Source organism: Littorina saxatilis, linkage group LG2 (assembly GCF_037325665.1).
Source record: "Littorina saxatilis isolate snail1 linkage group LG2, US_GU_Lsax_2.0, whole genome shotgun sequence".
Taxonomy (NCBI): Eukaryota; Metazoa; Mollusca; class Gastropoda; order Littorinimorpha; family Littorinidae; genus Littorina; species Littorina saxatilis.
The window spans coordinates 25,070,254-25,082,514 of record NC_090246.1 but is presented as its reverse complement, the minus strand read 5'-3'; the positions used below and the strand labels follow the sequence as shown (position 1 = coordinate 25,082,514).

Below are 12,261 nucleotides of genomic sequence, written 5' to 3'. Positions count from 1 at the left end.
AAAAGAAATAATGAGTGGCTGCTGACACCAGTTGATCATGTTTAAAATCAAGGATAAGCCACAAATTGTTTATAGAATAGCTAAAATTTTCCAGACCTCCCAACGAGGCGTTGCCCCTGGATCCCAGGTTGTGTGTCAGTGGTAAATGTAAATAGAAGTGTGTAATACAGACAAAGCAAACAAATAAACGTGTTTTTCTCGTGAAAATGATGTGTTGTGCGGGTGTTTGGGTGGCCACTTGATGTACACAAAGCAAAGTGCGGGACGGACTCTGCTCTGTGCTGTAACACAGGCAAGTTCAAAACACGATAAAAACGATTGCGTTATGCGGGCAGCCACGGGGGATGTATTGTATTTTTCAAATGGTTGTAAAATAAGTATTGTATTTATCACCGTACTCAGGCCCTGTTCTTTTTTTCGTCACACCTAAAACCGTTATTTCTTGTGAGCGACGCAGCATTATTATCTGAATCAACGTTACTGCCTTCAGTCGCGTCAGGCTGATTCAGCTCCGAGCGACTGTGTCTGGAACGTGAACCTTTCTGGTTACTTACGCATAGACAAATACTTATCTGAAACACCATTACTGTTCGCAAGAGCGGAATGCTGCTTTAGGCTCCAAATGAACGTTTCTTGCACCTACGCCTTACTGTGCAAAACCGGAAAAAAAACAACTTAGTAGGCCTATCTTAAACCACGATACTGCTCTCGGTTAAACGTAATTATTTTGCTGGGCAATATTGTACAAATCTGGAATAAACACCGCTCTGGTTTTTGTTGTTGCGTTTGTTCGTTTGAGGTGTCTGCTAATTCCTAGCTGGATTCCGGGATGTCTCCCCGGAAAGGTTTCATATCTAGTCGAAGGAGACCTACATGTGTAAGAAGATTTGAAGTAACAAGTGTAAACAAGAGGCGAAGCCTTCAAGGCTCACGTAAGAAATCGACAAACAGTAACAGAAACTCAATCACTCCGTCACACATACACACACACACACAGTAAGCATAGGTGACACTGTGCAAGAAAGCGAGACACTAGATCTAGATCTGTCTGTCTGCATGTAGCCTACTTACAGACACGACTGCCAACTAGTCTCGGCCCGCTCAAAATAACAATGACCGAGACATTCCTTCGCGTGACGTCTAACCCTCTTAGGCCATAATGTGACGTCTTCAAATGACGAAATGTTGAAGTTTCTACCACAGACATACACACGCACGCACGCACATACGCACATACGCACGCACGCACGCACGCACAGACAGACAAAGTTACGATCGCATAGGCTACACTTCGTGAGCCAAAAAAAGGACATCAGCTTTTTAGAACCTTCTTTATTTTACAGTGACAGACAGACACACATGTAAATAATTTCAAACACGGGAACTACCGTGTGAACTGAGAAAGAAAACAAGCTTGCATCGGTCCGGCATAGTCCTATCAGTTAAAGGCACAGTAAGCCTCCCGTAAACCATCACAGATACTGTCAGGCTTTTACACACAGTACAAACACCCTTTCATTTAAACACTCACCGCTTGAGAACATCCTAGGTGCCCTCCGTAAAGAGCGAGCAATTTTCAAAGAATTTATTTTTGCGTGGTCTATCTTACCCCTGAGCCATCGTGAACCCGTGTGATCCAGTTTCCCTTTTTCACAATGTAGTCGTCAGTTAGTAATTTGAATGCGACTCGATTTGAGCTTATCTGCGATAGCACGTTATTATGTACGAAACAAACGGCTGTGGTTCACAAGAACTCTAGCGATGGCTTTTGACTGTTCAGAGGAACATAAACCGTCGTCTGCTACGAGAACCACGACCTTGCGTGACCCTGCTTCCGGGCTTTTCTTTTTTCAAACTTTCAAAACGTCGAATTGTGCTGATCTTGTCTTGATGAAAAAAGAATTCTTTTATGATTTAAGAATGTTTGTGTAACCAGCTGTCAATTTATTATTTAGATTTTAAAAGTTAGGTCTAGCGCCAAAACGCATGACCACGGTCCGATTGTCTCTGAGCAATCGGCGCAAAATTAATTCTTTAAAAATTGCTCGCTCTTTACGTAGGGCACCTAGGATGTTCCCGTTTGGTGAGCGTTCAAATGGAAGGGTGTTTGTACTGTGTGTAAAAGCCTGACAGTATCTGTGATGATTTACGGGAGGCGTACTGTGCCTTTCAAGGGACGTGAAAAAACAGCTGGCAAACCAAACTAGTTACTCACTACCGTTTAGGCTTGAAAGTAGGTCACTGCACTTAGCGTACGCGCGGGACAGCGACAACCGACACTTACTTGATGGTGATGTGTGGAGGATCGCCGTTCACAACCACAACGTCAACGGACGCCACTGTGAAGCGTGTATCCTTGTTCAGGGTAACGTTGAATCTGTAGATCTCCCCGGCCGTCAGAGAACCCATGACGGTCGACACTGACCGTGACGTACTACTAATGGTAGGGCAACCTGTAGCAGTGCTTCCATTCTTAAAGGTACATGTCCAGTTGACCACGTTTAGGTACTGAAATAAAAATAATGCAAGTCAATCACACATTTTCAACTTTTTAGTTCTAAGTCATTCACGTTTAATAAAAAAAAAAAATAGCCTTACATATTCGATTCGTAATTGAACAGTGGTTTCGACTTTGTGTAAATAAAGTTCCATTTAACTACAGTGGAACCTCCCGTAACGACCTCTCCCAAGAACGACCCCATCCTTTTTCCGACCGAATTTCTCGGCACGGATGCTTTTCACACTGTAACTAACCTCCCAAGAACGACGCCCTCTTTTTTCCGACGACCGACCTACCAAAATAGGGTCAATAACAACTTTGACCTTTTAACCAGTGAGTGTTAAAGTTCATAATTACCCAGCACACGCGGAACACGCACGCCATTAGTCACGCAACATGTGTGTATGTGTGTGTGTGTGTGTTTGTGTTATGCCTGCCCGTTTGTGCGCTGGTGTATGCACGTACATCATGCTTATCCATATGCACATCAAATGGGAACAAAAATAGGATAACGGACACAACTTTTACGACTGAACTGCCCAACAGTTGCCACCCCTGTGAAAAAAATTAGACCTCCCAAACTCCCAATAAAGACCCCTCCTTTTTACGACCGATTTTTCTGGACATTTTCAAGGTCGTTAGTGGGAGGTTTTACTGTATTTTTTTTTCTTTGTTAACACAAACGTTAGCATAGGAAGGAAGATAATTATGTTTGAACAGAATTCAATGCAAATAGCTATACATTAAGTGCATCACTTACAGAGTTGACCGCCGAGTTGTTCACTACATCCGGATCGTAGGAGAACTTGAGAGGTTCAAGCACGAGGGAACCACCCGATTTCCCCCTGACGATCTCACTGGTTCCTCCTTCAACCATCAGTCCCACCAAGTCGGACTTCTCCACCTTGATGTAACTGAAAGCAAACAGTTCATTCGATTTTCCTTGTTTTGTGTTGCCCCCCCCTCCCCCTTCTTTTTTCGGGGGAAGGGTGGGGGTATGCTCATTTCTTTGTCACATCAATGCACGTCTATCTGTTTGCTTGTTAGTTTATCTATGGGTTTTGGGTACAGGAACTGACTAGGAGAGGAACAAGCGGATTTGTTTTAGATTCTAGGCAAATGTAGGCCTATAGTAAGAAAAACCAGAAATATTCCTCACTGTGATAATTCTCCTAAATCAAGTTGTGCGATCTTCATCTAGAACCTATTCGTTGGCATGACATTAAACCGTTCCTCTGACAACCAACATGGCACATGCTCGCTTCAGAAAGCAGAGATCCTGAAATACTCACAACGGGATTTGAAAAAAAGAGTAGTCTCTCTCTCTGTCTCTCTGTCTCTCTGTCTCTGTCTCTGTCTCTGTCTCTGTCTCTGTCTCTCTCTCTCTCTCTCTCTCTCTCTCGGATTGCACACCGGTACGACCGAACTAGGGTAACGTTAAATTACTGTTGTGCAGCGGGTTGAAAGAATACCCTATACCTCGGAGATATACCTTCACTCGGTCTCAACGACGTCACGTGACATGTTATATGGTGGAAGAGAATGCTGTCGCTTAATTTCCTTTTGAGGATGAGGGTTTAACATGGATCGAGAACTTACAGGACAACCGCGGCTGTGCTTCCAAGTTTGGATAGTTCTTTCCGTGACAGAGCATAGTTTCAGTCTTACCGAACTCAGGGTGGAAAATAAGCGACAACATTCTCTTCCACCATATAACATGTCACGTGACGTCGTTGAGACCGAGTGAAGGTATATCTCCGAGGTATAGGGTATTCTTTCAACCCGCTGCACAACAGTAATTTATTGATACCTTAGTTCGGTCGTACCGGTGTGTAATACCTCCTCTCTCTCTCTCTCTCTCTCTCTCTCTCTCTCTCTCTCTCTCTCTCTCTCTCTCTCTCTCTCTCTCTCTCTCTCTCTCTCTCTCTCTCTCTCTCTCTCTCTCTCTCTCTCTCTCTCTCTCTCTCTCTCTCTCTCTCTCTCTCTCTCTCTCTCTCTCTCTCTCGGTGGTCTGCCCTTACCACCAGAGAAGGACGCAAATTTCGGAGCTCCGCAACATTTGATAAGTATCTTCTCCTAAGCTACTATTGCCGACCAAAAATGTCACAAACGGGACTGCCACATCGCCTGGAACAGTTCCTGATCAACTTAGTGGACGAAGTTGGGCTATCTTCTTGGAAAATCCAGGGGGAAGGTGACAGTACAACAGTTGTGTTGAGGTTTGCTGGGCCGCCATCAGACCAAGCCAACATAGCTCACTACAGGAAGAAAAGCAGGTCACAAGTAAAGCGTGATGAAACAAGAAGAAAGAACTTCGTGCAACGCAAAGCAGCTGAAGCGGAACAGAACACAGCGTCATCGGTAGAGGCCCCTGTCAACAATAGCCGTGCTTCTTCTACCCAGCACGTGCAGGATGTGCAAACCAGTGTCACTCACGCACCTGCCCACTGTGACACTGCAAGCTCAACCACGTGCGAGAATGTCAACCCTTGGGTGTGTAGTGCTGTGACGCCACAGACAGCAGACGACGGAACCACTACAGCTGAACTGGCAGCAACGGACCGTGAGTTTGAACCAGATGATGTCTACGACTTAGCCTCACACTGCTCAAAGAACGTGCGACTTAGAGAGAAACTGTTAAACAGAAAGAGGAACCGCACTCTCACAAAAGTAGTGTGCGAAAGAAAAGGTGGAAAGAAGACGCTGTTTGCAAGGGGAGACGACTACGTCCTGACATACGACTGCGAAACAGCACAGACAACGTCATTCCGAGAAGAGGAGGAAACGCCCCCGTGTGTCCGGCGTCTGCCCCAAGTCGACCGCAACGTCTTTAGAGAAGAAATCGACCATCTCACTACTGACCTTCATGTCGTGTCTACACTGGTACAGTGCTACCTCCGTGCCATGCCAGACTGACTATTGTCGCTTAACTACAGGGCACACATATTTCATGTGTGTTTGTGACAAACCGCGATCGATATGGAACAATACCGCGATCGATATGGAACAATACCGCGATCGATATGGAACAATACCGCGATCGATGGAACAATACCGTGTTCGAAACGGAAAAGTTATTTCCTGACTTGGATTACAAGTTGGATGCTTCGGACCGAATCACGATGCATTGTTTTTGTGTAACCAATATGTACACAGATGTTCATGGATCGTTCGATTACCCAACCCCCTTTTGCTATAAACAATGTGAGTTTTTGCAAATAAACATTCTGATTCTGAAATAAACATTCTCTCTCTCTCTCTCTCTCTCTCTCTCTCTCTCTCTCTCTCTCTCTCTCTCTCTCTCTCTCTCTCTCTCTCTCTCTCTCTCTCTCTCTCTCTCTCTCTCTATCACCGATTCCACGAATTGACCTGTATAAGACCAGTCTTGCTTTTTCGGGTACTTCAGTTTGGAATTCGCTTCCATCATCCTTTGAGCACTTAAAGTCATTACAAAGTTTTAAAAAATGTGTTAAAAACCACTTAATGTCTGAGTAGTTTAACGCCTTTTAATTTGCCACACCTAGTATTACGTCAAGGATATGCTGTGCATTGTATGTTCTGAACATATTTTTGTTGTACTGTTGCTACATGTTCGATTGCTACCAGCTTGTATTTACAATTACCTGCATAGTATGCATTTGATTTTATGAATAACCACATATGTGTGCTCTTCATGCCTAATCTTCATCATCATCATCATCATCATCATCATCATCATCATCATCATCATCATCATCATCATCATCATCATCATCATCGTCATCATCATCATCATCATCGTCATCTTTATTATCACGTGCTGAAGTTTTCCGACCTCGTTTTGTTGGTTAACTTTTTAACTTTTTAATTTTTAATTTTTTAATAATATAATTGTGTGTCTATGCGTCCCAAGGACAGATTGTAAGAAAAGGCGTAGCCTTAAATCTTAATCCTTGTTAAATAAAGTTCAATTCTCTCTCTCTCTCTCTCTCTCTCTCTCTCTCTCTCTCTCTCTCTCTCTCTCTCTCTCTCTCTCTCTCTCTCTCTCTCTCTCTCTCTCTCTCTCTCTCTCTCTCTCTCTGCATAGCCATATCGATTGAAGGGAAGTTGAAAACAACAAAAACAACAACCGACCATCTCCTTACTTCACCCTCTCTACCGATCCAGCCATCCTGCGAGCCAGTCAACATTCAATCCTACCAGCCAGCCAGCCAGACATCTATCGCCCGTCAATATTACCTGTGGGTGCTGGCCCTGAACTCGAGGCCGAGGCCGACCATTTTCATGTCGAAGGTGACCTTATAGAGGCCGTATTCCAAGGTCCAGGGCTTCAGACTCAGCTCCGCAGTGCTCGTGTCCACGTTATGGGTGGTCAGGTCCACAGTGCCAGTCGTCTGCACACACACAAATACACACACACACACACACACACACACACACACACACACACATCCACGCATACACGCACACACACATACACACACACACACACACACACACACACACACACACACACACACACACACGTTAACTTCACTCGAAAACAAGTGGGTGCCCGAAAGATCAAGAAGAGCGAACGATCGATCCGCAGTGGTAAAGTAAAGTTCTACTGAGTGGCACCAGTGTTACCCTGGCAGACAGCAGTGGGTATACACAATGTGTCAGGGACATCAGGTTATAACCTCACCAAATTCAAAAGTTATAGCTTCCGAAAATAAAAGCAGAGAAGGAGGACGTTAACGAGGAAAATGAAGTCGAACATGAAGTCGAAAATGAGGAAGAGGAGGAGGAGGAGGAAGAGAAACCATAAACAAGGGAAATTCCTATTGTACATTAACAACCATTTAACTGACACACTAACTCCATCAATCAACCAATCAACCAATCAATCAATCAATCAACCAATCAATCAATTAAGCAATCAAGCAATCACTCAATCACTCAATCAATTATTAAAACAAGCAATCAATCAATTATTAAAACAGGCAATCAATCAATCATTCAAACAATCAATAAATCAATCAATCAAACTTACTGCATCTATCAATCAATCAATCAGTTAATCAATCAATCAACCAATAAATCAATAAATCAAGCAACCAAGCAACCAACCAATCAAATACACATAAACAGAAATGCTTCAAAAATGAATAAACTTACGTTGCCCCACATTTCATCCACATGTTCGACGGTCCACGTTTTGACGTTATTGAAGACAGCGCACGCAATTCTAGGAATGCCACAAATCAGAATTGGGCTTCCTTTCTTGAACTCGCGTGGTAATCTGAAGTCGGTGGTCGAATTGTCGATGACCACCTGCACATGAGAGTAGAGTAAATTTATGAGCGTTTGAACTTTTTATAATAAATACATTAACTGCAAAATACTGTTAGATTGACGTAAAACTACAGTTATGTGCCGATTATCTGTTTGTCCTGTGGCTTGTGGAATTCATAATCAAGTGCAATCATGTCTCTTATTCAAATGAACTTGTAAGATATTCTAACTTTAGGTGTACAACACAGTTTACGCAGAGCATTTTTAATTCGTTGCAAGTTTAATAACGGAAAGGGGAGACGAGAGAGGGTATACAAGGAAGATGGTTAGTGTGTGTGTGTGTGTGTGTGTGTGTGTGTGTGTGTGTGTGTGTGTGTGTGTGTGTGTGTGTGTGTGTGTGTGTGTGCGGACGAGACTGCGTGCTTGTGCGTGTGTTAATGTGGGTGTCTGTTTTCATGAGTGATTGCTAAGAATGTCATGGATCTTTTTAATGACATTTTGAACTGTTAGTGATTGAGATGTTATTTATGTTTTAAACCGCCTGACACTGCGAGTCAATTTTCCTTGTTTTGTATAAGGACATTGACATCTTTGAGTCTTGAGTCTTGAGTCTTGAGTCTGCTCTGTCGTTGGCATTCGAAAAACGCCGACATTGACAAGTACACGATTTCACTCCCCATGAGGCTCACGGTCCCACTGAGTGAATCACCCCAAACGGTCGCTCTCTTTTCGGTACGTAACGTCACTCCCATGGGGTTAATTTGGGACTAAACCCTGACATTTCTTTAATCTCGTTGTGGTCATTTCGGCAAGATCTGCCGCATGTGTTTCCATAGCGAAGGAAAGGCGACACCAAGTACTGCCTCAAAGCTTTAGGAAATTGCCAACACTGTTATGATCTTTCCAGAAAAGTTGCCAAAGGCAAAGGAAATAAATTCAAGCAACCTCCCTGATAATGCATCCATTACAACCGAGTGAATATATAGTGGTACAAAGACTTCCCAGTACCGCATACATAGTCAAACAGGAGAATGCTTGCTTTCGTTCGTTGTTATTTCCCCCAAAACATAACAAATACATACAAATCAGCGCCGATAGTGTCACTCCCCTCAAGCATTTAATTGATGCATCCTCGTCGCCTGCTCAACACAACTAAAATACGACCGCTGATTTATCTCAATATAATCACGTTCGTCGGAACTCTTGAACCGAAGAAGCCCGATGGACATTTCTGTATTTTTATCGTTTGAACATTGAAATTGAATGTCCCTTCTTTGAGCCATATGACGCCAGACCCAGACTAAAACTCTTACCTAGGACACGTAAACAGACACAACGATTTGTAAATAAAACACATTCACAGATAAAAGGTATTTGTATATTTGACCAAAAAATGACTTTCGGCAAATAACTCGACAGTTGACACGTACGGCGTCTAGTAGAACAACGACTGCCTCGAACGCTAACGCTGCCTTGTAGAACATTGACTATATCGAACACCAGCGCTGTTTTGTGAAAATATAACTGACTCGTAGATTCATGCTTGTCTCGAGTTTAATCAAAATGTCATGGTTGAGGTTCTTCTAAATATGTTTTTGAAAACTGTTGTTGAATTTTCTACGAGTTTTCATAAATAAAATCAGTAACATTTCACTTAACGCGGACTAAACCGCAAACAATTTGGTGTGGACAATTAATGTGTTGGAGTGCCTGAACAGAATGAAGCGAGTGTATGTGTGTTGGGCTGGTGCAGGCTGTTGGTAGCCAGGCAGAGGTAGCTACTTGAATTTGTTGTTAGCATCATGCACACACACACACACACACACACACACACACACACACACACACACACACACACACACAAACACACACACACACACACAAAACACCACCACCACCACCACCACAACAACAACAACAACAACAACAACAACAACAACAACAACAACAACAACAACAACAACAACAACTAAAGTGTGAAATCCCGGCTGACCTGAGGCTGGGAGCAGTCCAGAGAAGTGATCTCGAAGGTGCGCTGCTGCGTGTCCGTGCTGTAGGCGTTCGCGGCCGTGGCAGTTATCGTGTAGGAACCCATGTTGAGGTAGTTGTGCTCGATAGAGGAGGGAGGGAATACTGAGAGGGTTTCCAGTGTATAACCTGCAATAAAGATTGAGATTGTGTGTGTTTGTTAGGTTTTGTTTTCAGCTCATGCTGGTTATTTCGGGTTTTCGGGTGTTGTTTCCGGATCATGCCGGGTATTTCCGGTTATCAGGGTTTCATCTTTAGATTATTACAGGTATTTTGAGTTGTCGAGGTTTTATGTTCAATTGCCGCAGGGAATGTCCGGTTCCAGGTTTTATTCTCAGGTTATCAGGTTATGCAAGATTTGTTTTTATTTTAAATTACATACAGATATTCGGACATTCCAATTGTTTGTTCAAAACGCTTTTCCAGTTGGTTTGTGGCTTGGTTATGCTAGATTACGAAATTTCCATATTTCATTTTTAAACTTCATCTTGGTGATATATTCACACACAATGAACATGGCATAAGTAACAAACGTACATCAAAAATGCCCACAACTCTGCAACGCTGACTGTCCTTGCACTCGTAAACTTTCCGCCCCATGCTTCCCCGGAGGGCCAATTTTACATGGAGCCTTAATAAATCTACAAGACTGCCTTATATAAATAATACTGAATAAATGATATCACCGTTCAAAAAATAAATAAATCAGCTTTCAATCCAGTTTATCCACAGTGATACAGTGGGTAGAGCGCTTGCTTCTCACGCTGGATGTCTTGGGTTTAATCCCCACCCCGGCAATACAAATACCCGATTTTTTCGAGCGCTCTCCAGTCCACCCAGCTGGAAATGCCAATGGGTACCTGGCCCTATATAGGGCCGGGGAAGACAAAGGCAGCGAGGGAGAGGAGTGGGCACCGCCCTCATAAAGCTGGCCCCAGAGTTTGAGATCTCTACCATTTCACTCCCCTACGACCAATAATGGTTATGGGACAACCTTCACCTGTTCTTTTTTTTTATATTTAGTCAAGTTTTGACTAAATATTTTAACGTAGAGGGGGGAATCGAGACGAGGGTCGTGGTGTATGTGTGTGTGTGTGTGTGTGTGTGTGTCTGTCTGTCTGTCTGTGTGTGTGTGTAGAGCGATTCAGACTAAACTACTGGACCGATCTTTATGAAATTTGACATGAGAGTTTCTGGGTATGATATCCCCGGACGTTTTTTTCATTTTTTTGATAAATGTCTTTGATGACGTCATATCCGGCTTTTCGTGAAAGTTGAGGCGGCACTGTCACGCTCTCATTTTTCAACCAAATTGGTTGAAATTTTGGTCAAGTAATCTTCGACGAAGGCCGGGGTTTGGTATTGCATTTCAGCTTGGTGGCTTAAAAACTAATGAGTGAGTTTGGTCATTAAAAATCTGAAAATTGTAAAAAAAATATTTTTTATAAAACGATCCAAATTTACGTACATCTTATTCTTTATCATTTTATGATTCCAAAAATATATAAATATGTTATATTTGGATTAAAAACAAGCTCTGAAAATTAAAAATACAAAAATTATTATCAAAATTAAATTGTCCAAATCAATTTTAAAACACCTTCAGCTTATTCCTTGTCGGTTCCTGATTCCAAAAACATATAGACATGATATGTTTGGATTAAAAACACGCTCAGAAAGTTAAAACGAAGAGAGGTACAGAAAAGCGTGCTATCCTTCTCAGCGCAAGTACTACCCCGCTCTTCTTGTCAATTTCACTGCCTTTGCCGTGCGCGGTGGACTGACGATGCTACGAGTATACGGTCTTGCTGCGTTGCATTGGGTTCAGTTTCATTCTGTGAGTTCGACAGCTACTTGACTAAATGTTGTATTTTCGCCTTACGCGACTTGTTTAGTAATTAAAAACGACTGCAAAATTGTACGGATCGAGCATCAAGCCTATTCACAATCGGCTATTCACAAAACGTTGCACACTGCACACATCCACCACAAAGCATAGCACACACTCCATCAATCAATCAATAGGAAGCTTATATAGCGCGTATTCCGTGGGTACAGTTCTAAGCGCTTGTCGAAGAGTTGTCAACACACGACTAACAAAGAAACTAACATCTACAGACGGACACGAACCCTATCACACACTAGCAAACCCTGATAAACATACAACAAACAACTGTTTAACAACAATGTACACATCAATAGCTAGGTCCAAACAAAATAATATTAAGCACAAAGAAAACACCTCTCACAGAGCACAGCACAAGAATGTCTTTTGGGGCACAACACATCACGTCGAACATGAAAGTCGCAGCCAGCTACGGGAAGAACTGAGTCTTCAACCTACTCTTGAACGCGTCAAGAGAGGGGCTCTAGTGAAGCTCAAGCGGCAGGGAGTTCCAGACGGAGGGGCCCGCGGAGGGAAATGCACACAAATCATCCTTACCTGGGAGCATTGTACAACTCGTCCCAGTGGCAGT

General features: G+C 43.0%; 1 protein-coding gene across 2 annotated transcripts in view; it reads right to left on the bottom strand.

Annotated features, from left to right (window-relative positions):
* LOC138958579 (uncharacterized) overlaps positions 1–12,261 on the bottom strand; it is a 32,209-nt gene that overhangs the window by 5,789 nt on the left and 14,159 nt on the right. For both annotated transcript variants that reach the window (XR_011453443.1, XM_070329777.1), the window contains exons 10-15: positions 12,228–12,261; positions 9,750–9,913; positions 7,640–7,795; positions 6,719–6,873; positions 3,261–3,414; positions 2,285–2,508 (exon numbers count right to left, since the gene is read on the bottom strand). The exon at positions 12,228–12,261 is cut by the window's right edge and continues 117 nt beyond it. Coding sequence is in view for 1 of the 2 variants with exons in the window: in XM_070329777.1 (XP_070185878.1) it covers positions 2,285–2,508; positions 3,261–3,414; positions 6,719–6,873; positions 7,640–7,795; positions 9,750–9,913; positions 12,228–12,261 (887 nt within the window). In the remaining variant the exon portion in view is untranslated. The remainder of the gene's footprint in view (positions 1–2,284; positions 2,509–3,260; positions 3,415–6,718; positions 6,874–7,639; positions 7,796–9,749; positions 9,914–12,227) is intronic.